Here is a 25742-nt window from a genome sequence, read left to right as displayed (position 1 = left end):
TTTTTTTGTTTTGAGGCACGAGCTAACTAAAGTGGAAGTATTATTTAAGTAGGAATAACAGTAATGTAGAAAGAGTTATATGTAAGAATTTGTGTGAAGATGTGAAGCTCACGTGTGCAAAATCCCTTGTGTTGCTTCCCGACCCCTGCGCACGCCGTGAATTCAAAATCGCGCTTGACTCGCTTAATTAGGAAAGGCGTATAGCACTTCCTAATCCTAATAATAGCAATTATTGGCGTCTTCGGTTTTCTTCATCGCTCGAACATAACATCCTTCCTTTCTTCTATTTTGTCGTTGACGTATTGCTCGCTGCTGTGCAATTCGGAAACGCATGATGTCCGTACGTCATTCTTTGGAAGTTGCTCCATACCTGCTCGTAGAGCCGATGGGGTTTTGACCTCAAACACAAGGCATGTGCAGCACTGACGTCAGCAGAACTAAGAAGGATGATGACGTGGTACGGCTTTGACTCACTGAGCTGAAATCTAACTTAGACCGTCGCTCTGCCAGTGCAAAAAATCACGCTCCTATTTTCGGATTGAAGAGGGTACCATGTTTCTTTTTTTGCGCGACCGCCAGAAAACGGGACCATACAGTTTTTTCAAGAAACGCTACACGCTCCCGAAGAACCTCCACAACTTTGCATCAGATAGCTGGCGATATTGCATGTGCGAATCTGTACTATAATGTAGTAAAATGAATAGTTACACAGCGAGTGTGAATTTGTGCGGTTGTTGAAATAGTACTCCTTGAGTCCGATTCGAATGCGAATAGAATATTGCCTGAAGCGAATCGAATGAAATGGAATATTGAATTCGTCACACAATGATTTACATTGATCTTTACATCTTAGTTTATTCAAAACATTAACTATTATTTGACATTATGTCGCACGTTACAAAGCGTTGTTTACTAAAAGCAGAAATAGATCATTAGCAACAAGTGAGCAGTTTATGTTCATACTCAGCACTCAATGACGAGTGCGAATTATAGAATGCTACCAGAAAAGTACGGCTTTGTGAGCGACATAGTGTACTCTTCTGCTTAACCTTTTCCATACTGTTCTTAACAGCGCAAAACGTAGACGGGGCACGAGACGAGAAGACACCACAAGCGCTCGTGGTGTCGTCTTCTTCTCTCGTGTTCCGTCTACGTTTTGCGCTCTTAACACCAGGATGAAAAACCAACAAGCCCAAGCTGCTATTCTAACCTTTTTGTCATTTGTATCTGCTATTGGTGCTGAGATGAAATTTCAGGCGATTTCGTTGCAATAATGTGATAATTCTTGCTCTTTTAGCGATTGTTAAATATCAGTAGGCGACATTAAATGTACGAAAACTATTAAACATAAGTGTTTGTTTTTCAATTGTGGCTATTCTTATCGAAGACCGAATCATATAAGGCAACATTCGGTTCCTTAGTGGAACGTTTCGAATATGCGCACAGCCCTATGAAGACGTGTACTACAGACTGGCCTAAAGCTGTCCTACGAGAAAGAAGTAACTTCGGGCTTTGTGGCTTGCAAGGCTGGCTAGTGCTGAACATAGAAAGCAATGAAAAGAAGGTTGTTGATAAAGTTTCGTCATAGAATACAAATATTGATGGTCGCAAGGACAATAAAGGACTGTGCTCATCGTTGTGAGTGACTCTACGTTCGTACGGTGTTTCACTGCGCAGTTTTCACTAGCATAAAGGCAATTTTCTAAAGTCTTCTGTAAATTTATGAATGTCAAGTGTCTTAGCATCGCTAATACTATCTAGGGCATATAAGAAGTGCACGATTATACTACAGATGACAATGGAAATAATGAAAAGTGTGCTCGGCGTGCTGGTAAACTTTAAAACGTGTACTCAGTCGGCAATTTTATAATGTGAGCGCACACAGCGCAGTGCAAGTTTATTACTGGTCGATGAGAGAGTCCGATTTCCGACAGTGAATATTGTTGCCCTATTCGTAGGATCAATTGCCATAAGTCTAGAGTCGAAGGTTGCTTGCTCATCATCGGTATTCTTTAATGTCATTCTGCTCTCAAAATCAGTAGTTTTCAAGTGCTCCCAAAATCTAATGATTCTTTGACCAAAGAGATATGTGCTATGGACAAAAATTTTGAGATAGCAAGCAGGTCTTTCTAGTAACTGAATTACGTGCCACAAGTACATCAGTTTTTAGGCTGGTGATCTGCGATTATAACATGCTGCATGCCAAAAGCATCCCTATTATTATATTATCCCTATTATTGCATATGACAACAGCAAACCTCCCTTCACTGCTCACACAAAGTGTTACAGAATGCACATCTTACAAGAAACCATTCACAGTGGACTGGTTCTCTTTTCACGTGATGTTGACACTGGAGTCTACTTTGAGCACTGCTGGTACAGCCACTGCGCGCCAATGCTGTAGCGGTGTGCTCCTTTGATATTGCATGGAAATGTGGAAAAATTATGACGCGAAGATGGTGGCTTCAGCCTTGTTTTTAGTGTCCGCGTCCGCGTAGGCGTCCTCCACTGCCTTATCCAGACCTGCGCGTTGCCATGGCTCTTCAACCACTCTGCGCGATCGTATGGCCTACCCCAGTCACTCTCTGATGTATATGCTCTATTTCATACTGGTCAGGCAAAGTCGCGAATGCTACACCAATAGAGAGCTCAGAGAAGTGCCAGTATATGATCGCACATCAAAACTAATATTTTACAAACCAGTTGTTCTTGACCTACTATATCTGACATGCTATGCTTTGGTGCCGAGCGTGATTGCTGGACTCTGGTCGCTGGTCGCACAAACGCATCACTGTGCTCCTCTGGTGCAAAGTATACGTTAAGGTCACCGACGGCTTTCAGGTAATAAAAACATGATACGATACTTCTAAATAATTAGCACATTTATCCTATATCTCATGCAGTATTTTTGCTTGCGAATCTCAGTAGTAATAGACGTCTGATATTTGCGTAACGTTGCTTCCTATGTTTGAAACAGTTTATACTCGTGAAATCATATCGCCCCTGATAAAGTGCGCGATATCGCACGCTCTTTCACCTAGTACGCTTTCCGACTTCAAAAGTAACAACGGAGGCTGCCACATTACGGTTTTCGTTATTGATAACTAATTGAAGCACACGCACACGCGCACACGCTTGCACACTTTTTGGTTTACTCATATTTCATCGCACCACACGCACGATATGGCACACTGTCCGAATGCTGACGTCATGCCAGCTCAAACGATTTGAGGCATATCTGAATACTCCTTGTGGCAGGGGCTTTCATGTTAGAATGTGTGTCAGCAGTCACGAGAGAGCGCTTTGAATGACGGCGTCATCTTCAAGGGCAAGGCCGTCTTATACGCTCGACACCCGCGTCTGACATAGTCGAGTGGGCTGCCTGCGTTCATTTCCTTATTGCGCAAGGTACTTCTGCAAGCTGTAACGAAGCGCATCCATTGTACCATTTAATCTACGTAACTAGTACCAATATCATGCGAAACCCATAACTTAGACCTGATGAAAAACTGGTTATGTACAACTTAGATCATTTTATGACAGAATAGATAGAATCACGGGTGGTAGCTCGATACACCAATGCCAAGCTAATGCGCTGCACTGACTAATATCGTAATCATATCATATAATCATATCGCAAGGTCCTTCTCGCCTGCTCTCTTGTTTCATATAATCATCAGACTCAGTGACACCCAAGGAAATCTGTCTATTCTGCGAGTTTTTCTTTTCAATTTTTTGTACCTTCGCAAGACGGTTAACGAGCACCTATATCTAAGTACATTATAGTTCTTGCATTTCGCCCGCATCCAAATGAGGCATACGGAACAGGCATTGGAACCCGCGACTTCGTTCTCAGTAGCAAAACGTCGCAGTCGAATATATAGCGTGGTGGATGCTAGGCGAATATAGGTGTGCCTACATGTATATTTTTGTGTAGCCTGCAGGCCTCGTTCTCTTTACGTGAACAATGAGTCCCTGCTAAGATCGGCCAAGAAGGTCCTGCTTTCTGACGTTGACCATTGTCATAGCTTCGGGGTGACAAAAGAACCCGTCGGCAATCGGCAGTAAAGTAAGCTGCTGTAGAGACCAACGGCATGCCTAGTCGGGGAGGTGTTTTTTATGCCGTTTGCCTTTATATATGCGAAACACGTGCGGTCTTTTACAACGTATTTGCACCTGTTGCGGCGACAATGCCAGCACTGTCAGCACATGCAGCTTCGTCCATGTGCTTCGGGCTGTTGACTATTTGGGCCTGGCTATGCTATCTGCTAGCCTGTCGTTTATCCGAGATCGCAGAATATGCGCCCGTCCCGGAAGGAAGCTGGTCCCGGTTTGATTCCTTAACCAGGAGGACGAATTTTTTTTTTAAATGAGAAGCTTTCTTTGTGAAAACGCCGTATGGCTTTCTTTACAGCTTTCGTCTAATACGCTCGTTTGTAATTTCCTTTATTCAAGCTTGTATAAAGGGTCCCGGTGCCCGACCTTGGTACCCTCTTCTGCATATTCTGTTACTCTGTTAATCATTTCATCAAGAGGAAGAAACTTCAAACTTGAGAATTTCGAACTTCATGTTACTTTCGGGTAGATGATATCTTTCGTTCCCCCTTTTTCACTGAATCGTATTGCTCTAGATAACTTGCCATATAGTAATTCCCAAATCATTGCCAAGACAAATAATTGTTCATTTAAAAGTAATTCCGTTGAAGGCCAATAACTTTTGGACATGTTTGGGGATAGTTATATCAAAGATATTTGATTCGTCTATTCTGTGCCCGAGGTCGGTATTTTTGTTTTTAGGCAACGAATGAACTCTACGAATGAAACTAACTGTATATTTTTAAAAGGTTGTTGCAGAAGCCACCAGTATTTTTCATGCTCTCAGCAATGTGGCAAGTAATCCAAAGTGGTGTCAGTTGCACTATATGGTTTGTTGAACATGCATTAAAGTGTAACTTTCAGTTGTTTTGGACCCGCTACCTGTTGCGTTTTTCGACACGTAGCCTTCAGCAAATATTCATTTGGCCACTGAATATGCAGACCACAACAACAACGTGAGAAACCAGTTTTTGGACGTTTTTATTTCACTTATTTTTCGTCTTGTTACCATCCGTCGACTGTACTTACAAAAATATGAGCTTATCTCTGATTACGCAACACAAAGATTTCACTCGTATTTTGTAGTATTCTGGCGGTTTTTATAAGCTCTCCGTCCGTGCTGATGCAATAATGAAGATAGTTTTGCCTTTCTTGGCACTATTTTCGCAGCGTTGAAGTAGCTAACGTTACAAAATAGTTCTGTGAGCCCATCTTTGGCGCCATCGAAGCCGGTTCAGCCGATCTTTTCCGAGGGGAAAACATCATTTTTTGAACGGCTAGCAGAGCACACCATCGGTGCGTTCGTTCTATACTAGTGCCTTCTATCCTGTGCTACCTTGTTTCGTCTGCAGAGCCGTATGAATTTTTGGGTGGGAAAAGACAACAACGCCCACCTGGGTTCCCTGCTTTTGATTCTTAATGTGGAGCGAAATTTTATGAGTATTTCGAAGTAAGGGCAGCGCGCGCACTTGGGTCATGTTTTTCTTGCACCGAAAAGACTTGTATCATTGTGCAGACAAGCTTGTTCTCTTTTCTATGAAAGGTGACGCTGAAAAGAAAGAAAGAGATAGAAAGCTGATAGACGAAAATACGCGCAGTGCGTTTTCTAAAAGAAATACTGCCGGGTTTGAAAAAACGGCGCTCAAACTATCAGAAGTATGATGGAACAGCTCAGCGAGACTATTTACAATTTGAATTGCCATAACGGTGGCTGCAAAGCTAATTGAACAGTTTGCAGATGATTCAAAGTAAATCAACACTGACGAGAAATTATAGAGGCTGATGAAGTAGTATGATCGGATTGTTTTCATTGACTACCTCAAGCATCTGTGGACAACGGCAATGAAAAGCAGATGGGCAATACATGCATGACGGTATAACTTTGCTGCGGGTGACCTGTAGTAGTGGTCCTCTTGAACGGCATTTTGGAAGCATTAAGGGTTAGTGATTAGTGCGGTATTATTAGTTAGGGTATTTAATGCATTGGCTGTTCCTAGATAAAACTATCATTGCTGGGATGTCGTTCGTAAAAGAGGTGGGCACTCAGAGTTTCAGCGGCAGTTGCGTGAAGTAATATGTCCTCCAGTGAATGCCTGGGCATTGAGAGGAGTTCAATAATAAACATGATAATAATGAGCCTAGGACGAAGGCAGAGCCGGGCATATATGCGGCTCGGATCGAGGGTACAAAGATAGGCTTGAAGGTGAAATATAATAAGTAGGGGCTATGATTTTGCTGCCAGAGAAAAGGAGTGGACGTTTTTACAAAATGCTGTAAATCTGGAGATTGATGAAAGAAATAGGAACTGTATCTACATGTTTCGCCATTATTGCTGCGTTTCTGTAGGCAGGGGAAGGAACGTCGATAGGCTAATTAGGAGTTCCTTAAAAACTGAACCTCTTGTTTGTGTTTTGTTCTTCCGACTATGTCTGGCGTCTTAATTCTGCTGTTACCCCGTGGTGATCAACATCATCATCATCGTCAATATTCTAAACGACAGCGCAAGAAAATACATGGACAAGAAAGTTCAATTCTCTCTTTACATTATTCGCTCTTGTTCATGCATCTTGTCCATGCGCTGTTACTTAAAATCTAGCTGCGCCAACTCCCCCAATGGTCAGTTCTGGTAAACCATCATTACAATCAACAGCAACAAAAACGATGTCGATGGTGACCACGACCACAGCAGCAACCACGAATAAAGAAAACTCGAAACGCTGAACCAGTATTATTTGCCACGCACCTACTCCTGGACACGTAGTGTTCAAAATGCGACAACCACTCGCTTCATCCGAAGCTTCATGAATTTGCAATTCGATCATGGTGCTTCGATATATCTATTCGCCATAATCACTATAGGCGAGGAGGTGTCAGGTGCTACTATAGTGCGAAGTTTCATTGTTCTTATGTTTACCTTACCAGGTACAGTGTTAATATGCCGTGTGGTGAAAAGCTTCTTTCCATGCCGTGGTATTCCGTCGCACAATGCATACATGTATATATGCCAAGAAACCTGACAAGTGTTTATTAAATCTGTCACGCTTGCAGGGGGACCAAGGAACCCTCACACAAAATGCTACGACGCCGTGGGATACCATCCGTGCAGGGTGGCGCATGCCGGGTCCAGGTGGCACTTCGACATGCAGACCAAGAGCTGCTTAAAGAGCCAGTTCTGTGCAGAGGACAACAACAACTTTCACACTAAGACCGAGTGCGAGTACGCGTGTCCCGCTTGTGAGTATGCCGACATGTGCAACAGCACTGCACGCAACAAACACAGGAGCAATGCGCGACGTGAGGATGACCGGGCGATTCAAACGCCCGAACTTTGCGATGATGTAGAGACTAAGATATGTTTATTGAGTAAGTTTTCTGACCGCTGAGGAGTGTAACGTCAAGAATGCATGTGATGGCGAAAAAAAGAAGACACGTAGAATATACTGTAGAAGGTCAGCACTCTTTATCGCGTAACGACACCTAAGAATGCAACTCACTAGGGACCATGTTGGGAAGAAAATCATGGCGCTAGATTTCCCTCAGGTGGAAGTATCGACTTATGTGGCTGGCCATTTCCGTGGGTGCAGTCCGAGCGCACAGTTAGAAAAAAAATGTTAGCGCACTTAAAAGTGCTGGTACTTCCAAGGTAAATGGCCTTACTAATATGGCTGTCAGGTAATGTGTGCAAGACAGCGAGCTCAAACTAGGCCCGAAATGATACAAGTGTGGTTCAAAACTGTACTAATTCTGGCCATCTAAGAGCAATTATATAGCTGACCCAATTACTTGACGAAACATATAATCAATATTATTAATTGCAATTCTCGTTTTCTCCGTCACCACTACCGTCGTGTTCACTTGTCAGGAAAAATAACTTTATTTGTCCTGATGAACAATGCAAACTTATTCCTCAAGTGGAAGCTACAGTTCAGCAGCTGCTTCCTAAATACGTAGGAAACAAAAAAAAGAGGTTGTCTCACCAACTACGGCAGTACTTTCGAAAATGCATTTCTGGATGTAAAAAAATATCAATATACACAGTATAATTTCGTTCAATTTTTTAGAGCTGTAGAATAGAAAAAAACTTGAGCGTCAACTCAACATTGTAACTCTGAAAGCTACTACTAATATTATCTAGAAAGCAGAGAAAATTTATGTATCATAAATTGATCTCAAATATGGCATTAAATTATCAATAGAACTTTAAAAAAGACGGCCAATGCATTGAAACAATTTTAGATACACATGAACATCTGGAATTGATAGGCTTTAGGAGCTTTAATAGAAGCGGTGTAAGTGCTGCTGTATCATTTCTTGGTGGTATATCGGTCTTTGGTTCAGATACTATACATTTCTCCTAAGACAAACTTTACCTGGGCGCCAAATCCGAATAAAACTTTCAAGCCATGTAATAAGCCCGATAGCTTTTGTCAGATGACCGCGCAACCAATTTGAATCATCTTTCCTGTGCTTGAAAGAGAAAGTAGAATTGTAGTGGCTGAAGTAAACTCTCTCTTTTATTCAGGATCTGGTATATTGTAAGAAAATCGACAAAGACAGGTAGGTTTCAAACAAAGAGCTGAAAGATTTTTACAAATCCAGAACTATGCACCAAAAACAGATATCGCAGTTTAGTAAACTGCATCTGTTGGAATAACTCAACCGCCTAAATCTAATATATATATATATATATATATATATATATATATATATATATATATCAACGAAATTGAATGGGAAAACGGCGCTACGGTAGCTCAATTGGTACGAGCATCGAACACGTAACGTGAAGACTTGGGTTCGTATATAACCTGCGGCCAGTTGTTTTACAGCGTAAGCTGTGATGGACTCATTCCAACAGTCGTTTAGGTTGGTGATAGTGTCCGCCGCCACTGCCTCCTCCACCGGTGTCTGGTGTCTGTAGCAGCTACCGCCGGGAATGCCCCCCTCCCCAAAAAAAGAAAGCCCAGTTCCCGCCAATATTTTACCCGGGCTCGATGCGTGGGAGTCAACTACTCCACCACGAAGCCACGTCAGCTATTTTTTTCATTATTACCTCGCTTGACACAGAGTTTACGAGCTCAAAACAACATAGTGGCAAGATAATAGTATCGAGAACCGTACTAGAAGTCAGCAAACGTGGCTCAATGTTGTTGCACTGAGCCACGTCAGCACTTGCTAGCATTCATCGGCAAAATGCCCTACAAATGCGTCCTAGCGCGCCAGGACACACGTAATGGGACATGCGCGCCGCGTAGTGTGGAATCGGGCACAATTTGCATTGCAGTTTCATATTGTTTCACCAAGTAGAATGCCGTGTAGCAGGTGCACAGGTAGCGGTGCAAGGCAGTGAAGAAAGTTTATGGATGAAAAAGAAGTTTAAGGAGATTTATACAAGAATGCTAGAAAATATAATATGTGTCGGAATAAATCAAGCTGGCTAGCCGACTAAGGCACCACCGCGTTTCAAAGGGCATGCCAATAAATAGTCATAATTATCATCGTATTGTGTCGCTCGCCTTGCAATGCGATATGCGCGCCGCTTAGCATCTATGCGTGCGCCCTTTACATTGAAGTTGCATGTAATTAAAGCAGGAGGAACCTCATGTAGCAGTTGCGTAGGTAGCGGTGCAAGGTAGATTGCGAAATCTTGAGGAAAAAAAAAGAACATGGAGATGTATAAACATTTATGTAACGAAAAATATGTATGGCATACCTGTATAGTACAATTAATCATGTGTCTCGGAGGCATAGTGATCGAACGAGCTGATAGTTGAACGTACGAGTAAGCTAACGTCTAAACGAACGAGCGAACGACGACTAAACCAGCCAGTGAAGGAGCGGGAGACCGCACGTTTTCTTTGCGAGTGCTCCACCGCCGCATCTTAACCTACGCGCACTTTAAGGTTGGCGCGAATTATCACGTACGTCTCAAAGAATTATGGCGCTGTCGTTCGGCAATGAACTCTCTTTCCGGAGAGCACGCACACTTTTCCTTTGTATCGGAGATCCACCGGGCGACCGCCATTGACGAACACGAACAAAAGAGGCAAACGAAGCTATTCGCTCTAAAGAAGGCTAGTTAGTAACCACAAAAATGCGGAGAGTTGCTTTCCTTAGGTGAATTTTCACACTCGAGCCTCAAATTTTGTCAAAAGGAACGCGATGAATCCTAAACGTTTTGTAATCACGATTTCACACGCAGCCTGGCATACCCGGGAATTCAAGGCTGTTGGCGTACATTATGATTAGGCGCACCAAATACGGCCATACTACTTATGTAAACAATGTACACGTCGCCTAGGACTATACCATGAGAGACTCGCGACTCTCTCGTATAGCCGTGTGGAGAATGTTGGTCTGAAGTTGTCCCTCCCAATTTGATAAATCCATGTCTTTCTTCCTAACCCGTAGTGCTTGCCGGATGGTATCAAGAAAAAGCTTCCTGTCTTTGATGAAACTATTTTGCCGTACGAAGGCGCAGCAGGTTAGGGTGATAGAAAATGCTGTGAAGCGACGTCGCATGCCGCAAAAGTTCAATGCGTTCGCAAACCAAAACAACACGGAAGAGCGATGGCGCCAACATGTGCTCCTCGCCACTCTGTAGACGCTTCTCAAGCGAAACTGGCAATGAAGCGTGGCTGTAAACAAACGAAGCTGGCGTGAGGGCCCAAGTGTTGCCATTAGGCCAATGGCGACGTGGTGTAGGCCTCGACGAGGGCGCGCGATGAGGGGGCGGCATTCTTCAAAGTATGGTGCTACTTTACGAAGCTTAAGGGGTTTTAGGTTTGTGCAGATGACAGCAGCAGCCCGCGGAGGGGCGTCATCGAATTCACATTGAGGCGCGCGTGGGTGGAGTCATCAGACATAGTCCTCTCGGTAGCATGATGCCTGGTTTGGGCATATTACCAGTGCTATCAAGTTGGTCTTCGGTACACATTTGGTGTCGTCGCCAATTTCTCGCGGAAGGAGTTTTTTGTCTAATCGGATCGTGCGCATAAGCTTAACCATGAATCAAGGCGTGAGGTGAAGATGGGCACGAGTGTCACATAAAGGAAGTCATCGTTCATTCGACCAATTATTCGCGTTGGATTATACGGCAGTTCTTTGTCTCATTCTAGCAACTGTGCAATTCTTCTGCAGATTCGTTCTGTCTGTTCGAGAAAGCTGAAGCGCCTTGTACCAACACTACTGGACATAGCCAGTGGTACTTTGACTCGAAACTTCATCGGTGCAAGAAGTCGCACCAGTGCGTCACGGGAGGCAACGCTTTCGTCACGAGAGCGGAATGTGTCTCCAAGTGCCGAGCAGGTGAGTCACAAAATTTTCCATGAGAGCATTCTTTTCTCGAGCACGAGGCCACGGGTTCAAGTCCCATTCACGGTGGTCCAATTCTGATCTGACTGGAATGAAAAAAAGAAACCTTTGGGGCGATCTTATGGGGAATGTAGGACACGGAAGCAGTAAAAAAATTGCCTGAGATTCTTTCGGGGAGTACCTAAATGCCTGTCAATAGCTTTGGGACGTTCAAAATTACGTATTTGTACAGCTTTTTTGCTTTTCACCCCCCATTACAGGTTAACCACTGTCTTTCAAACCACAATAATTCTCGAGTAGTTACGTAATATATATGACGTTGCGTATCTTGTAATACCTCTAAGGTGTAGCCAAATATTTCATTATATCACAATTTCTAATAAAGTTTATCCAGTCCAAAATTACGATTTCTATGCATGGGCTGCAAAAGCTGGAATGTAGTTAGGGTAGAACATGAAATGTGTTCGCTTGGACTGCGACACTTCTGCAAACGATGAGGTAGGCATGAGTGAAAACATTGGTAATATTTGAAACAAATTATTGGAATGTTGAAAAGGTAGAATATGGTCATTTATTTGTACTATTTTAGGTAGTGTTCGCCTATGAATAGGTAGCAGAATTGTCAAAACGCCGGTGGAGTGAGCCAATGTGTTATGTGATTCGTAGCCTTGGTGCCGAACGGCTGCAGTTCCCAAACAGTACACACCACAAGGCTGAGAGCATGTGTTGACTGCGGTTCAAACAGTCAAGCTCTGGTGCAGGAACGAATAATGAGATTCCGAGTTGACGTCGCAAATTGCGGGACGCGAGGAGCAAAACAATGCGGACTTTGAGTTCATGTTTAGCGCAACGCCTGGAAGCTGAGGGCACGCAGCAGTGCACGCCTTCTTCGTGGAAAAAATCATTACAGGCGGACGTCACCCACTTGGGAGCTGTCACGTTCCTCTTCCGAAATATATTGCTACCAGTCACTTCCAGAGACGAAACTGAGGCCACTACAGAAGGCGACGACGATGATCGCTGATGTGGCGCGGACTTTCTTCGATCTTGTAGGCCTTGTATGCCAGTGGACGCTTTGTAAATATCCTGTGAATATATATAAACCTTTCCCCGTAACACTAAGGGCTGATTCCCAAGACAGTACAGTCTAACACAGAGCCTCATATTACCAACTACCACGAGGAAAGAATGGGTGAAACCGGCACGTTACCCATGCGCCAGACGTTTTAAAGAGCAAGTTTAGCACGATGGAAGCGTGCACGTGGTGGTGGCCTAATGGATGAAGCTTGTGGTTTCTGTGACGAAAGACAAAAATTTGGTCATGCGGTTGTTTGCGGCATTGGAGGCAGCGCTGGCGTACTTTGGTGGTGTCTCGCAGAAAGCTGAAGTTGTGCTTAGCGCATGCGTACGCGTCACGGTATGCATGAAATCGCAAGTTTGTAGAGGATACGAGGTATGCAATTTTCGCTTTTATAAATTACAGCACAGGGGCGCACGCAACGTACGTGCGCACAGCTATCGAGGTGCGGCAATCTTCTATTATGCAATCGCAAATTCATATTTTGCAGTGCTATTTTCTGTAGTCGCGCATTTTTTTCCTCTTGTTCCAAAAAAAGGGTTTCTTTGTTTTTAGTTCTAATTTGAAATTTCTAGGGAGAAAATACGGAAAATAATAACATACCATTGGCAAGTCCGCCAATTTTGGTACATCTACAAACAGATGTGCGATGAACCGTATGACCTTACTTCAAAAAACATAGTTTGAACCTAACAGCCATAAGATTCTTAATTTCCACTGGTTACAAAATTGTGTGTCTTGTATTTGCAGCACAATATTTCTGAGCATCGCGTATGTTGTGCGTAATTATGTGGTTTATGTCTTCTTCCTTGTAGTCCCATAAGTGACTTTGAACATCTTGTCTGCAACGGAGGATCGTGAGCTTCAGTTGATCATAAATCACTATTGCCTTATGTTCTGTGAAAGTGTGATATGCTATGTGGTTGAATAAATATATAGAGAAGTAATGATTTAAGGGAACAAAAGAAAACAGCGCTTGGCGCTCGTAGGGAAAACTGAAGCGACAATAAAGACGTTGCATTCTGTAGTTTTTTCTCAACTTTTCTTCGTAGTGTAAGTTTGTACAGCTGTGTCTATTTTGTCATGAAACTGCACCACGTCACCCTGCTTTAAATTTGTATAAAATTATTCGTTGTGGCATTCCGCATTCATGTGCTCCGGAGGTGGCCTTTCACGTGAGGACCGTGATGCACACGGTCTCGAGTGACCTCCTCGTGCCCCGTGTAGCACAGGTAACCGCTCAATCTCCCTTCTCTCCTTGAAGTTGATGTCTGCGATGCGCCCAGACCAGCGGAGCTGTGCAGCAGTGACCAAAAAACGGTTTGGTACTATGACCGAGAAGATGGACGCTGCCGCAAGGACGTCAACTGTCACTTTCGTGGAAACAACTTCCCCTCCCTCAACGAATGCGAAAGAATCTGTATAAAACGTAAGTAATGCCTTTGGAGTTGACATAATGAAGGCAATCAAGGAAGACAGCTCATATGTATTCGATTGATCACAGCTTTCGCGCTTTTTGCGCGGCTACACGTTATCGAGTTCCTGGGGTATCAAGAAGTCCTGTTGGTGCATTTATACACTTGCTTCCCGCATGAATGACTTGCGAGACTAATTGGTACAATTGCGAAGCACCTGACAATTGTATCTTCTATCGCATAGTGTGCTAATACATTTACTCTAGATTTAGCATTCGTGGTTCTACAGTCTTGGTGGAGGACCCGCATTCGAACCGATGTGATATTGCGTATTGACGTTATGCGATTGGCGAATTGAATACCTGATATCTGCCTCAAAAGTGCTCTGATATGACAGGACGTCGTCCTAGCGGTGTCCACACAGCCTGGCAATAGTTCTTTCGAGAGAAGAAATAAAAATCTTCAAAACGCTGCTGTTATCAATGCTCCTAAATTACCAAAAACGGGGCAGTCAGTGACATAGGCTACACCATTTCTGAGAGAATAAATCAACTGCAAGTTCAGCGTCTTTCCTGTGCAGTTCTCTCCTGTGGCTGTTTAGTTTGCCGTAGCTTGCTGGCTGGTATTTTATATACGGGGTCCCTTTTCTATTCTTAAAAGAAGTGTTAAAAATCTGTCATGGCAGGTTGCAGAACTGTAGACTTTCCGCAAGATTAACAAAGGCAGACTTTGAGTGCACGAGAAATTTAAATGAATGTTTGACTAAATAACTATGTTTCGCTCAGTGAATTTTTAAGTAATTACTTTACATTCTGTATTTCCCAAATAGTAGCCGATGACTTCGAAAGTCATATCCACTTGAAGAAAATTGTTAGGCTGACGCCACTTTTGAGCCAAACGTTCCCAAAGTTTGCGACAATATGCATTGATGTTCGAGGAATTTTTTCTCAGCAGTGCGTAAATATGCGTTGTTCTTTCGAAAAGCTGGTGGACCAACAGGGCTCGTTTGCCATAAACTTGGATGGGCTTATCTCACAACTAGTGCTAGCTTCCAAACTAGTTCTGTGTGGATGTTCCTTGTGAAATAACTTGCTTAAGTTTGTACATTGCAGAGCGTGCGCCCAAAGTATTTAGATATAAAGGCAATTAGCGAAATTTGGTTATTCAGATATGCACTTCGATTGCTTGTCTAATTTACGTCTGTCTGTATGTATGTATGTATACATGTATTATAAGCGTAGCGATAACGACACGAGGGCACGACAAGATCACATGAACACACATGGAGCTTCCTACACACACTTTGATACCTGGGAACCACGGCGGGGTGCCATGCCTATCGCGTTGTTTCTAGGAGTTGGCGACACGTCTGCTTCTTAATTTGTTCTTCTTGTGTACGCGTCTCGTTTGCGTTGTGCTAGTGTTCAAAAATTTTCAACAAACAATACTGACGAACTAAGCCATCCTTGACACTAAGCCGCACCACTTATTTCCTCCACCAGGCGTGGCACCAAAGCCTGCCCCGAGCCAGGTGTGCTACACATTCCCGCCGACGTATGGCTGCGGTCGGTTGGTCGAGAGGTGGGTCTACAACATGGAGTCCAAAAAGTGTGAGCGGATGTTCGTCTGCCCAAAGTCCGGCAACAGCTTCGTTCGCAGGAGCAGCTGTGAGAAGAGCTGCCCTTCGGGTGAGCATTCTGGAGCCCGTTTGGAGGTCTCGGTCGTCGTGTGATAAGGAATGGGACACCATCTAAGCTGGTTATACATGCCAACTTCCAGCATTTCTTTGACCTCGCCGCCTTTAGGGCATGAGAACGTAGACGGAAAGCAGTTAAAAGTGTCCCAGTAATCCTGCATTTAGACGAGAAACAGTAGGGCTTTAGTGCTAACATTGAATTTTGCTTTCCCCTAATGAAAGAACAAGGAAGCAGGAGCAACGTTGCTTGGAATGATGAGGCTCCAGTCACTAAGTGAAGCTTACGCGATATAAATGGCGAAAAAAAAAGTCCCCACATTTGCACCCTATTGGTTCAACGCAAGCAAACACACATACTAGGAACAAAGTTTCGTTTTTAGGTTTATTTAGAAAATCTCCAGATGCAAGAACGGTCATGACAACAGTGGTCTCACATCGGCTGCCTTGTCGGCCTAACATCTGATCTAACTATTCAGTAACGTCACTGGAGATTTAAGCCCGCAATGAAGATACTGGTAACATAAAAACGGCTGCAACAGTGCTTTCGAGTTTCTTTCAAGTTACGATGACTTAGACACAAGCTTGCGTAGTGCACATCACTTCCACACAATATGGAGACGACGTGAATTCGAATGCAGATAGAAGTAAACTAAGTACTGACATAACAGGCCCCATCGCTTGACTAGCGATGCGTTACAGAAGTGCACTTAGTGTATTCGAGGAGTCTACTTGCAAGTACACAGGTGTACACCTGCACAAAGAAACAAAGTGCAGCCGGCGTTTATTTTGTTATTGCATTCTAGTACACGTCGTTATTTCAGTAAATTGTTGTGTTCAATAAATATGTGGCCAAAGCTAGTCCTCAGATGGTTCCCGAGAGCCTACGAGTAAGCCAGAACAGTATAGTGAAACTACGACGTTGTTATCGGAATTCATCGCAATTAGTAATGTAAAAAATTTAAGGAGACAGTAAGAAGATATTTGAAACTGGGGACCTTAAGCAGCCTGAACCTCAAAACTTTTAGGAAGTCAGTAAGTTACGCTTTCAGTAATGGCTGACTTCCATTCTACCAATACAACATTCCCTGCAAAATGAACTAGTGAATTCACGGTTGAACGGTCTATTTGACACTCGAATGCTTTCTTCAACCCCTTCTGCCAACTTTTAGAAGTGTGCCACAGCTATGTAATGCCATCAAACTCTGTCGGGGACCTCACATGAACCTGGAGTGCATGTACAATAAAAACGTGAATATAGTATTGTATTGGGAAAGAATTATGGAAATGATCACGAAATTCCTGAAGTCCACCACTGTTTTGAAGCTTCATCAGCTAGAATAATTATTTTGAAATAATTTCTCTTCCTATTACTGTCTGAGAGACTGGTCGCGTTCGCAGATATATATTTAGCTGCGCCATGAGATATCACCTTAGTGAATTGGCTGTTACGAATACATAGAAAGAGAACGCTTAAGGAGAGGAAAAGCCGATAAATTGGCTGTAGGAGCGCGTCCAAGGCCTGCCATTCCAGACTTGAGTGAAGGCGAAGGTGAAAACTAAAGAAAAATAGAAGCGAGTAAAGGATTGATGATCAAGTTATATTTGATATGTGCCCACTTTCCTATCTGTCCAGATTGATCACTATTCGTGATAATGGTGCAAGAAGGCACATACGACCCTAAAGGTCTACACACCACCACGTAAAAATGTGTAACTATGTAGGCTATCTAGATGCATCCAAATCATGGCAGTATTCAATAGAATCAATGGCAGACCTGCCATTAAAATCAAAGCTGCTTCTCTGGCTAGCTTCACTCTGAAGTCTAATACAGAATGTATATGCGGTGGGGAGGCGTCGCTAGGGGTCACCGACCCCCATGTTATTGATGATTGCCGCGGTTTAGATGCTGCTATGTTTTCTGTCGGCTGTGTCTTACCAGTACTCACGTACGGGGCAGAAACCTGCAGGCTTAAGAAAAGGGTTCTACTTAAATTGAGGACGACGCGACGAGCTATGGAAAAAAGAATTATGGGTGTAACGTTAAGGGATCAGAAAAGAGCAGATTGGGTGCGGGAGAAAACGCGATTTTCTGGCACCTTAGTTGAAATCAAGAAAAAAAAATGGGGCATCGGTAGGACATGTAATGAGGAGGGAAGATTATCGATAGTCATTAAGGGTTACGGACTGGATTCCAAGGGAAGGGAAGCGTAGCAGGGGGCGGCAGAAAGTTACGTCGGCGGATGAGATTAAGGAGTTTGCCGGGACAACATAGTCACAATTAGTACACGACCGGGGTAGTTGGAGAAGTAGGGGTGAGGCCTTTGCCCTGCAGTGTGCGGAACCAGGCTGATGATAATGATGATGATGATGATGATGATGATGATGATGTTTTGTGCTCTGACATGTCGGTTATGACCAGTCTCAGCACAGCATCCAAACCGTCGAATTGCGGTTCGCCTTCAGATCGCGCCTGAAAAGTCGCACAGACTTTGCGAGACAAAACCGATGCATTCATTTGTAGGTCAGGCCCGAAAAACTTATAAGTGAACAGTGTTGCTCTCATAATAAGCAAACGACGTAATTATTCAAAACGGGGGCTACTGGAAAGGCGTAAACATTATTAACTACATTATTTGTTTCGATGTGTTTTGTACTGCTGAGAAGTAGCGATGGAAGCTCCGGTATTGCTCGTAAGAAAATGTTTAACGCAGAATATGGTACCCGGTTTTCGATAAGCGTTCGAAACTAACTTTGCACAATTTGTTGAAGGGTACGCTATTTGAACGATGTGACACTTCGATCTAGTAACAGCCAATGCTGCTTAGAACCTTACCTTAGTTGAAAATTGCAGCCAAATACTTGCCGACGGGTACTTCAAAAGTGCAAACCTAATATTTTTACGCCATTTCGCTCAAATAAAAGCTTATATTTAGCCCATCAATTGACTGTGCCCGAAGGGCATAGTTTCAGGATAGGTACGCGAGCCTCCTTCAAATGCGCTAATGTGACTAACGCTTAGCTGATTAGACAGAATTTATATCCCCAAGTCAAAGAGCACTTATTCATCACATTAGCACAGTGATATGTCCGTGAGGTTTGTCTAATACGTTCGCACTGCCTAGATTATCTTGTTTTACATATTGCCCTTCGAGCGAAGAAAACCGGATATTATTATTATTGATATTCATACTTCTCCTGTGCTTCTGGCAACCATTATGGTGCGGCGAAGCAGTTGCATAAGTTTTTTCTATCTCTCAGCCTAAACAACGAACAAATTTTTGTTCACAAATAATGAAATCCTAACGTCGTCTTCAAAAAATCAGTGCTCTAAAGCAAACAATTTTTTTTTTCAGAATTAAACATCCAAGCCCGCTTGGATTGTGAAAAAAACTTTATAATTTCTTTTCATAATTACAGAGTCCTTCTGCAGTTTTCCGAGACCTCAAGAAGATGTCGCTTGTGCCAACTACCCCCCGGCGAAGCACACCTGGTACTATGACCCATACACACTGGAATGCCGGCTAGGCGCCGCCTGTCACTTGGCAAGGGGCAACGCATTCCCCACTAGAGAAAGGTGCAGCCAAGTCTGCAGAAGTCGTGAGTTTCGTCGCTACACTTTGGTGCTATGTGGGGCAGGCGAACCCGCAGAATGCCGCGATGCTCTCGTTTTAGTCTTCTACGAAGCGCACCTTTTCATTATTGGTGCGGATCAGACAAGGCACTCCAGGTAGTGTCAATGAAAAGTTTCAAAAAAAATATTGCCCGTACCTGATTTGTTCCCGTTAATGTCTGAAGTGGCCACCACTTTCGAGCCGTAGCAGCAGCTGTTCCATTCATCGTCCAACGTTTCGTAGAGCGGCAAAGTGAGGAAGCAAAATTGAGCGGCTGAATCTGCCTGTATCTACATGCGCATCCGTTAGTCTGCGACATATCAGATCCTTGCGTTCTGCAGTTCTGCAGTACTTCCCGCCAAATTCAAATGCTGAATGCTGCATCACCTGTTACAGTTTCCATTGTCGATAATTTAACTGGTAATACCGAATGGTTGCTAAAATGTAATTGGTAATTGGATTTGAGTGACATTACAGAATAAGAAGTAATCAATCAAATACAAAATGAATTGAAGTTGATTGAAAATGTAACAGCTTTACAGATACACGTTAGCAGAAGGCCAAAAGCTAAAATACCTAATGAAGCCCATCCCCTCCAATCAGTCGTTTCATTCGAAAAACAGCAGCAATGTCAATTGTCAACATAGTGAATCATAAAGAAATGTCAGTAACGCATCTCCAGAAATTCATCACTTCCTTGCTAAATTTTGTAACGCCTCTCCAGGGTCCTTAAAGACAATAAATTGATCTCATCTGAACAATACGAAAAGACCTATTGAAAGACTCCATCTAACTTCAACAGCACACACATTGAATAGATATACTACTTTGTGTTGTGCAGCAACCAGTCCGTAACTCTCACATTGTAAGGAGTACTTTCGTAGAATTACTGCAAACGTGTCCGTTAATGCTAACAAAATGTGTCAGTTTAAATTGTTCGCACTCCATAATACATTCTTATTTGTGTTCCACTGGTAGGGACATTCTGGAACACTAAAAATGTACGTAATTTGATCGCAAGTGATTCATTACATCCAATTTGTTACGCACAAGTTTGTAGCAGACAACTAAATGGCGCCCCAACACAAAATAAGTCATGCAGTCAGGCTAGACATGGCGTTCCCTTCCCCTTTTCAGGCGATGTGTGTTACGATCGTCCGAGCCCACCGTCCTGTCCTGGAAAGGAGAAGACCGTATACACATACAACGTCTTGAAAGCGACCTGCGAGAAGTCAAAAGGCTGCAACAACCAAGGAAACAACTTCCCCACTGTACAGGAGTGCAGAAAAGTTTGCGAACGACGTAAGTGCACAATGGTGTTCCACGATATATGATTCGAATCGGGGTAGTATGATAAGCGCGGTCAGACGAACCAACTTAGCGACACATTGAACGATTGCGCATCGCCGCAGGGAGCGCAAATTTGGTGGCGCGTTGCTAGATGCATAAGAAAAGTCATTCGCAAATTCTAGAAGAGCCCTTACCATAATTCAGGCGAGAAAGGTTATACAGTGTTCTTCGATAGTTTCAAAACTAAAGAAAATAGCACGCAGATACCGCGCACAGTTCGAATCGGTGTAAGCGAAGCCCTGTCATAAACCATGCACCACAGTAAGAAACACACAACAGTATTCTCAGAGAATATGATCAAATATCACGATTGATTACAGCACGGCGCTGCATTCGACTACAAAGCTAGGCGATGAGTGTTTACTTCCAAGGTCCTTCAAGATATTGACCGACTTGGTTAATGCTGAGAGTGCAGAAGCTATGCGCCTAATAAAAAAGACAACTTTTGTTTACAGATCACTAATAGCCATTTCTATAGGCGGAGGCGCTGCTTTTGAACGTTACAAGTACCAGCAAATTGGCTTTAGAATGAATGCCGGGCAAGGAGGTTATAAAAAAAAATTCGATTCCATAACCTGTATAGAGTACTGTTCTATTCGTAAGGCTGCACTCTTGCGGCTACAAACTCACCCACAGGGATTGCTGCTTGAACACTGTGATTGCGACTATGATCACACTCTCCGGTGAGTGCGTTCTACAGCTAGTGTTGCTGTACCTTTCCGAGTGACAGTCCTTGTATAACACTGACGACGAAGTCCACTTGCTCGAGGTGACGGCAAATTGGCTCCGTGGGTGGATGACTGAAATGGGCGCAAATTGGTTCGGATTTATAGTTATGGCAGGGCAAGGCGGAGGTAAAGCAGGCAAAAGAAAAAACAGAAAGAAGACCAGCCATAAGCTGAGGTCACAAAACAACTTGTCGCAGAAATTTTTTTTCGCAAAAATATTGGCCTGTCTGAGTAGGATAAATCTTCATTTTTGGAGGAGAAAAAAGCAAAGAGGTGGCCGGTAACTTTCATAACCTGACTGCCTGCTTAACGTGCGAATGGGAGAAAAGGTTGAGAGCCCTGGGTGTCACGAAAAGAAAAATTATCGTGTCTCCGCCACATAGAGACAACTGGTTATGGCGGTTTATTGTACTCAAAAGTACGTCGTTCTAGCGAAACTCATGATTTTTCCAGCTCTCTGTTTCGAAATTGCTCTGAACGCCGTTCGCTTCATGATTTCTTTAGTGATAAACAGGTTAATTTGAGTAGTGAAATAACCTGATATTTTTTATTCCGCTCTTTATGGTATTCTGCTGAATAATGACTGTGTATTTAATGATTAGAACTGCCTAATAACCTTACTGACTGCACTTGTTTAATTATTGTATTATAAATGCCACTGTTCTTTATTACTGATTTTGCTGCTTATCAGTTGTGAATTTCACGCTACATAAATTAGGAGGTGCTCCTGCAGTGGCTCACTATCGCTATGGGACTTCCTCCAGCACGATACCATACCCGAGTTTGTACATGCAATTTTGCAAGAATAAACGGGCAACTTCAAATTTCAACCACACCATGCATAAAATACAAAAATATCTGGACATAATGTGTTGCTTGAAATTTACGTTAGAAGCGATATTTACTGCTACAGAACGAACTACGGCGGCGCCTCGTTAAAGCGAAATTGGAACGGTGTTTTCAAACGTTTCGGCAAAGACAGGACACAGATAGCAAGAAGCCCACACAGTGAAGCATAATCTTATCTTTGGACTATACATCCAGTCTTGGTGGTTTTTTTTCCAAGTAGGCCGTGTGAAGTACAGAACAGGCCAAATTAACAGAATGCTACGCTGCAGTTCAATGGTTTACTGATATATTTTGTTATGTTAAATTATGCCTTCCATTTGCAGATTTGCTATAATGGGGTTCAAATGCAGTACTCTAACAATTGCTAACGCTGCCAAATATGCAACGACTACTTTAGAGCCGCTAACTCATATCTAGTGCATTCAGACCAGCCGTGGTAGCACAGTGGCCATGGTATAGTGCTAGCTCGATCGTTCGATTCTTGCCGTCATGCCCACATTTCCCTCGAGTACCTCACATTTGGTGCGGATCAACGAAACCGAGGTGGGCCGTAATAATCCGGAGGCTCCAAATACGGCATGCCTAATAATCGGATCGCAATTACAGGACGCGTAATCCTAGACTTTCATTTGTATAATTTCACTACACGCAGATCGATCCCCAGAAGACTGTCACCACTGGCCAAACCGTGGACCGTGCTACGCATTTATATTCAAGTGGTACTACGACCCTTACCATAAGGATTGCTTCCAGTTTCTGTACGGTGGCTGTAACGGGGGTCCAAACCTGTTCGACTCGAGAGAACAGTGCCGAGGCGTTTGCTTTCGTGAAAACCTGTGACGACACCTCACACGGAGCCGGTTGGTAAGACGATGCCTCAGTTCAACGCGCTGGTTTGGTAGCACGGGGCATAATAAAATGAAATTATGCTCAGGAGCAATACGACTTGATCCTTTGTTGTGTAGTGTAGTGGTTCATGCCGTCAAAGCAGCGCAGTGAACCAAGTCTTGTGCAGCGTAGTGCCCGGCATATATATATATATATATATAATAGTAAGAATTTCTTCCCACGCAGCTGTGCAACGTGAAATTCGACTACAGCATGGCGCTAGTCAAGCAGGCGCATGTAGGCAGTCCACTTGACTTCAGGCTCCATGCCTAGGCTGTGAAGAAAAAAATAATTTAGCGGCAACTCTGATCCCTAAGATTTTCCGCTACACTGTACACCTACTCGAATTTGTACCTGCAATAAAGTTTTCAAATAACTGCAATGTTTTTGTGAAATTAAGGATAAAATTACTACTGCCCTAAACTAACCTAAGTAAGAATAATAGAATTTAGTGAAATACACAACAAATGTGTAACGTAACAAATTGATAAGGAAACAGTCTACTTCAGATGCTAGCTTCATAGAAATTCCATTCTTCGTCATTCATTTCAAGTGCCAATATGAGTGCGCGCATTGATAGAATTCAAATATCGTGAGATGCACAGTTTCATTTTAATTTTGTAGCATTCGAGGCGCAAGAGAAATTTTTGGCAAGTGAAGAGTTCGGAATTCATGGAAAGCGTCACAAAGGAGGCCCTCTGTTTTGAGTTATATTCTGAGTTATAGACGTTTCAATAAGCTTGCCTGCACGGTCGAGGAGGATAAATGCACTTATTCCACTATGGTATCTCATATATGTTGTTTTTTCAACCGTCCTAGCGAGCGACTAGCAAAGGAGAAGTAAAATATACGGTAAGTATTAGCACAACAGAAGAGCTTACTCACGCTTGCAACTAATTAAAAGAGAACGGGCACAGCCTAGATATTACCGCGTACAACTCCGTTTTTTCTGTCCGCGAAACCATGCTCACTTAAGCGTTATTCCGCCTTAAAAATCGAAGCCAGTATCTGGTCGCTTTCCTTTGGCAGCCTTTTGAAATACGTGTATTCTGAATGTGGGTATCTGCTGTACTTTGTCATCATCTTTTTATAGACTCCAGTGCACGCTATTTCATGCTGCTTGCTTTCCCCTTTTATCTTTTTACGGCCATTGCCGTAGAGGTGACTGTATGCAACATAGGTTACCAGCGATGAAAGCGGATGAAATAAAGCGTACGCTTTTCTAAGGCATATATTTATCTACACCATATACACCAGATTTCTTAAGGCCTCGCAGCGTGAGTGTCAGCCGCGCCGCTACTCTCGACTCCAGATGCTTCCCTCTAGGGAGGGTAGCGGGAGACTGGAGGAAGTGGCTGCGCTTAAGCTGCGTGTTCGCTTGTTTCTGTATTGCTTTCTTTCACGTCTTCTTACCGCATCTCTTGAGCGCGATGTACAAAGGTTATTCGTCCGAGCGGCACTGCACCGTCGTTGGCTGTGCCGACAACCAGCGAAAGAGGAAGCTGCTCATACGAGAAGCTGATGAAGCAAGAGCCCTGCAATCGGCGTTCACGGAGACAAAAGAAGTTTTGTGCCAGTGTAGAGTACGTTCGCTGCACAAGTTTCCTGCGGCGGCTGAGAAACGACACTTTGGTATGATGGCTTTAAATAAAAAAAAGGCTGCGGGTCCTGCGAGCTTCCTCGAATGGGTATTTGTTGTGTGACCGTAAGCTATGCGACAGTTTGTGTCTTGCCTTCCCAAGCTTTGCGCGTGCGATAACGGCATAACATGTCCATTTACGACCCCTCGGTGTCTTCATTTTTTCGTCTACTCGGCTCACATTCCACATGGAAAGGCCGTGGAGGGGAACCCGTATTCGAAACGGCGTTTTGGATACGAAACAAATGTGCACAGAAAGTGTCCCGGTGCCCATGTAGACTTTGTAAATTGCGCAGCGATTGTTCCACAGCGGCAAATCAACAATACTGCGCGGAACTTAGCGGTTTTCGTGTCTTGTGCGTTACACGCTGAACACTGAGCCGCATTCGATCACTCGTGACCGCAAAAACCAGAAAGCAGCGTATGACTGACGTGCACAGAAACAGGACAGCGCGTGGGTCAATGCCTCACTTAATTTTTTTTCTTTCGTTGACGCGATGTATGGGTGCTTGGACTGATATAATTGCCTGATGCTCCCAATCAACCTCACGAGAAGCATGCTCAGGTGTTCCTAACAGAGCGATGTCGTACATGGATACGCAAGTTGTTCTGTGTTCTCTATTAATTACGAGGGAGAAAATAATAAAGCGCCTGTATCTGGCGGCACACGCGATATGATATACGATGCTTCTATCTCGTGTACACTACACAGGCTCACGAATTGCTTACGTTGCTGATTGTCTCCGTTGTCAATGCGAAATGCGGGTCGTACTTCCTCCGGGTCAATGTCATACGTCAGCTTTTTCCTGCCACTGCATTCAGCGTGCAAAACACAGAGAATAACTTTATTGTACTCATACCGACCGTTGTAACGTAAGAGCACACGGCGATTGAGATGTCTAAGCAGGCAAAAATACTTCACAATGGAGCGTGGTAGCGAGCGGCACAAATATGATCCTCGGCTTTGAAAAAAAAATATTACATGTTGTTACGGCCACGAGACCCGTACATTTACAAGCCGGATACGGATAAACGCGATGGCCTTGATCAGTTGAGCGCCTGTCGAGATTGAGCTAGC

At 43.6% G+C, this 25742-nt stretch overlaps 1 protein-coding gene across 1 annotated transcript in view; it reads left to right on the top strand.

Annotated features, from left to right (window-relative positions):
* The window catches only part of LOC142564870 (papilin-like), a 44085-nt gene extending 21012 nt beyond the window's left edge, over positions 1-23073 (top strand). The window contains exons 2-8 of the mRNA XM_075676061.1: positions 7144-7329; positions 11236-11403; positions 13752-13916; positions 15405-15590; positions 19017-19196; positions 20348-20512; positions 22790-23073. Of these exons, the coding sequence (XP_075532176.1) occupies positions 7144-7329; positions 11236-11403; positions 13752-13916; positions 15405-15590; positions 19017-19196; positions 20348-20512; positions 22790-22977 (1238 nt within the window). The 3' untranslated portion in view covers positions 22978-23073. The remainder of the gene's footprint in view (positions 1-7143; positions 7330-11235; positions 11404-13751; positions 13917-15404; positions 15591-19016; positions 19197-20347; positions 20513-22789) is intronic.
* The last annotated feature ends 2669 nt before the right edge of the window (positions 23074-25742 follow it).

The sequence above is a fragment of the Dermacentor variabilis genome, chromosome 11, assembly GCF_050947875.1.
Source record: "Dermacentor variabilis isolate Ectoservices chromosome 11, ASM5094787v1, whole genome shotgun sequence".
Lineage (NCBI taxonomy): Eukaryota > Metazoa > Arthropoda > Arachnida > Ixodida > Ixodidae > Dermacentor > Dermacentor variabilis.
Note: the sequence above shows the minus strand (reverse complement) of the source record. Positions and strands in the feature narration are given on the sequence as shown.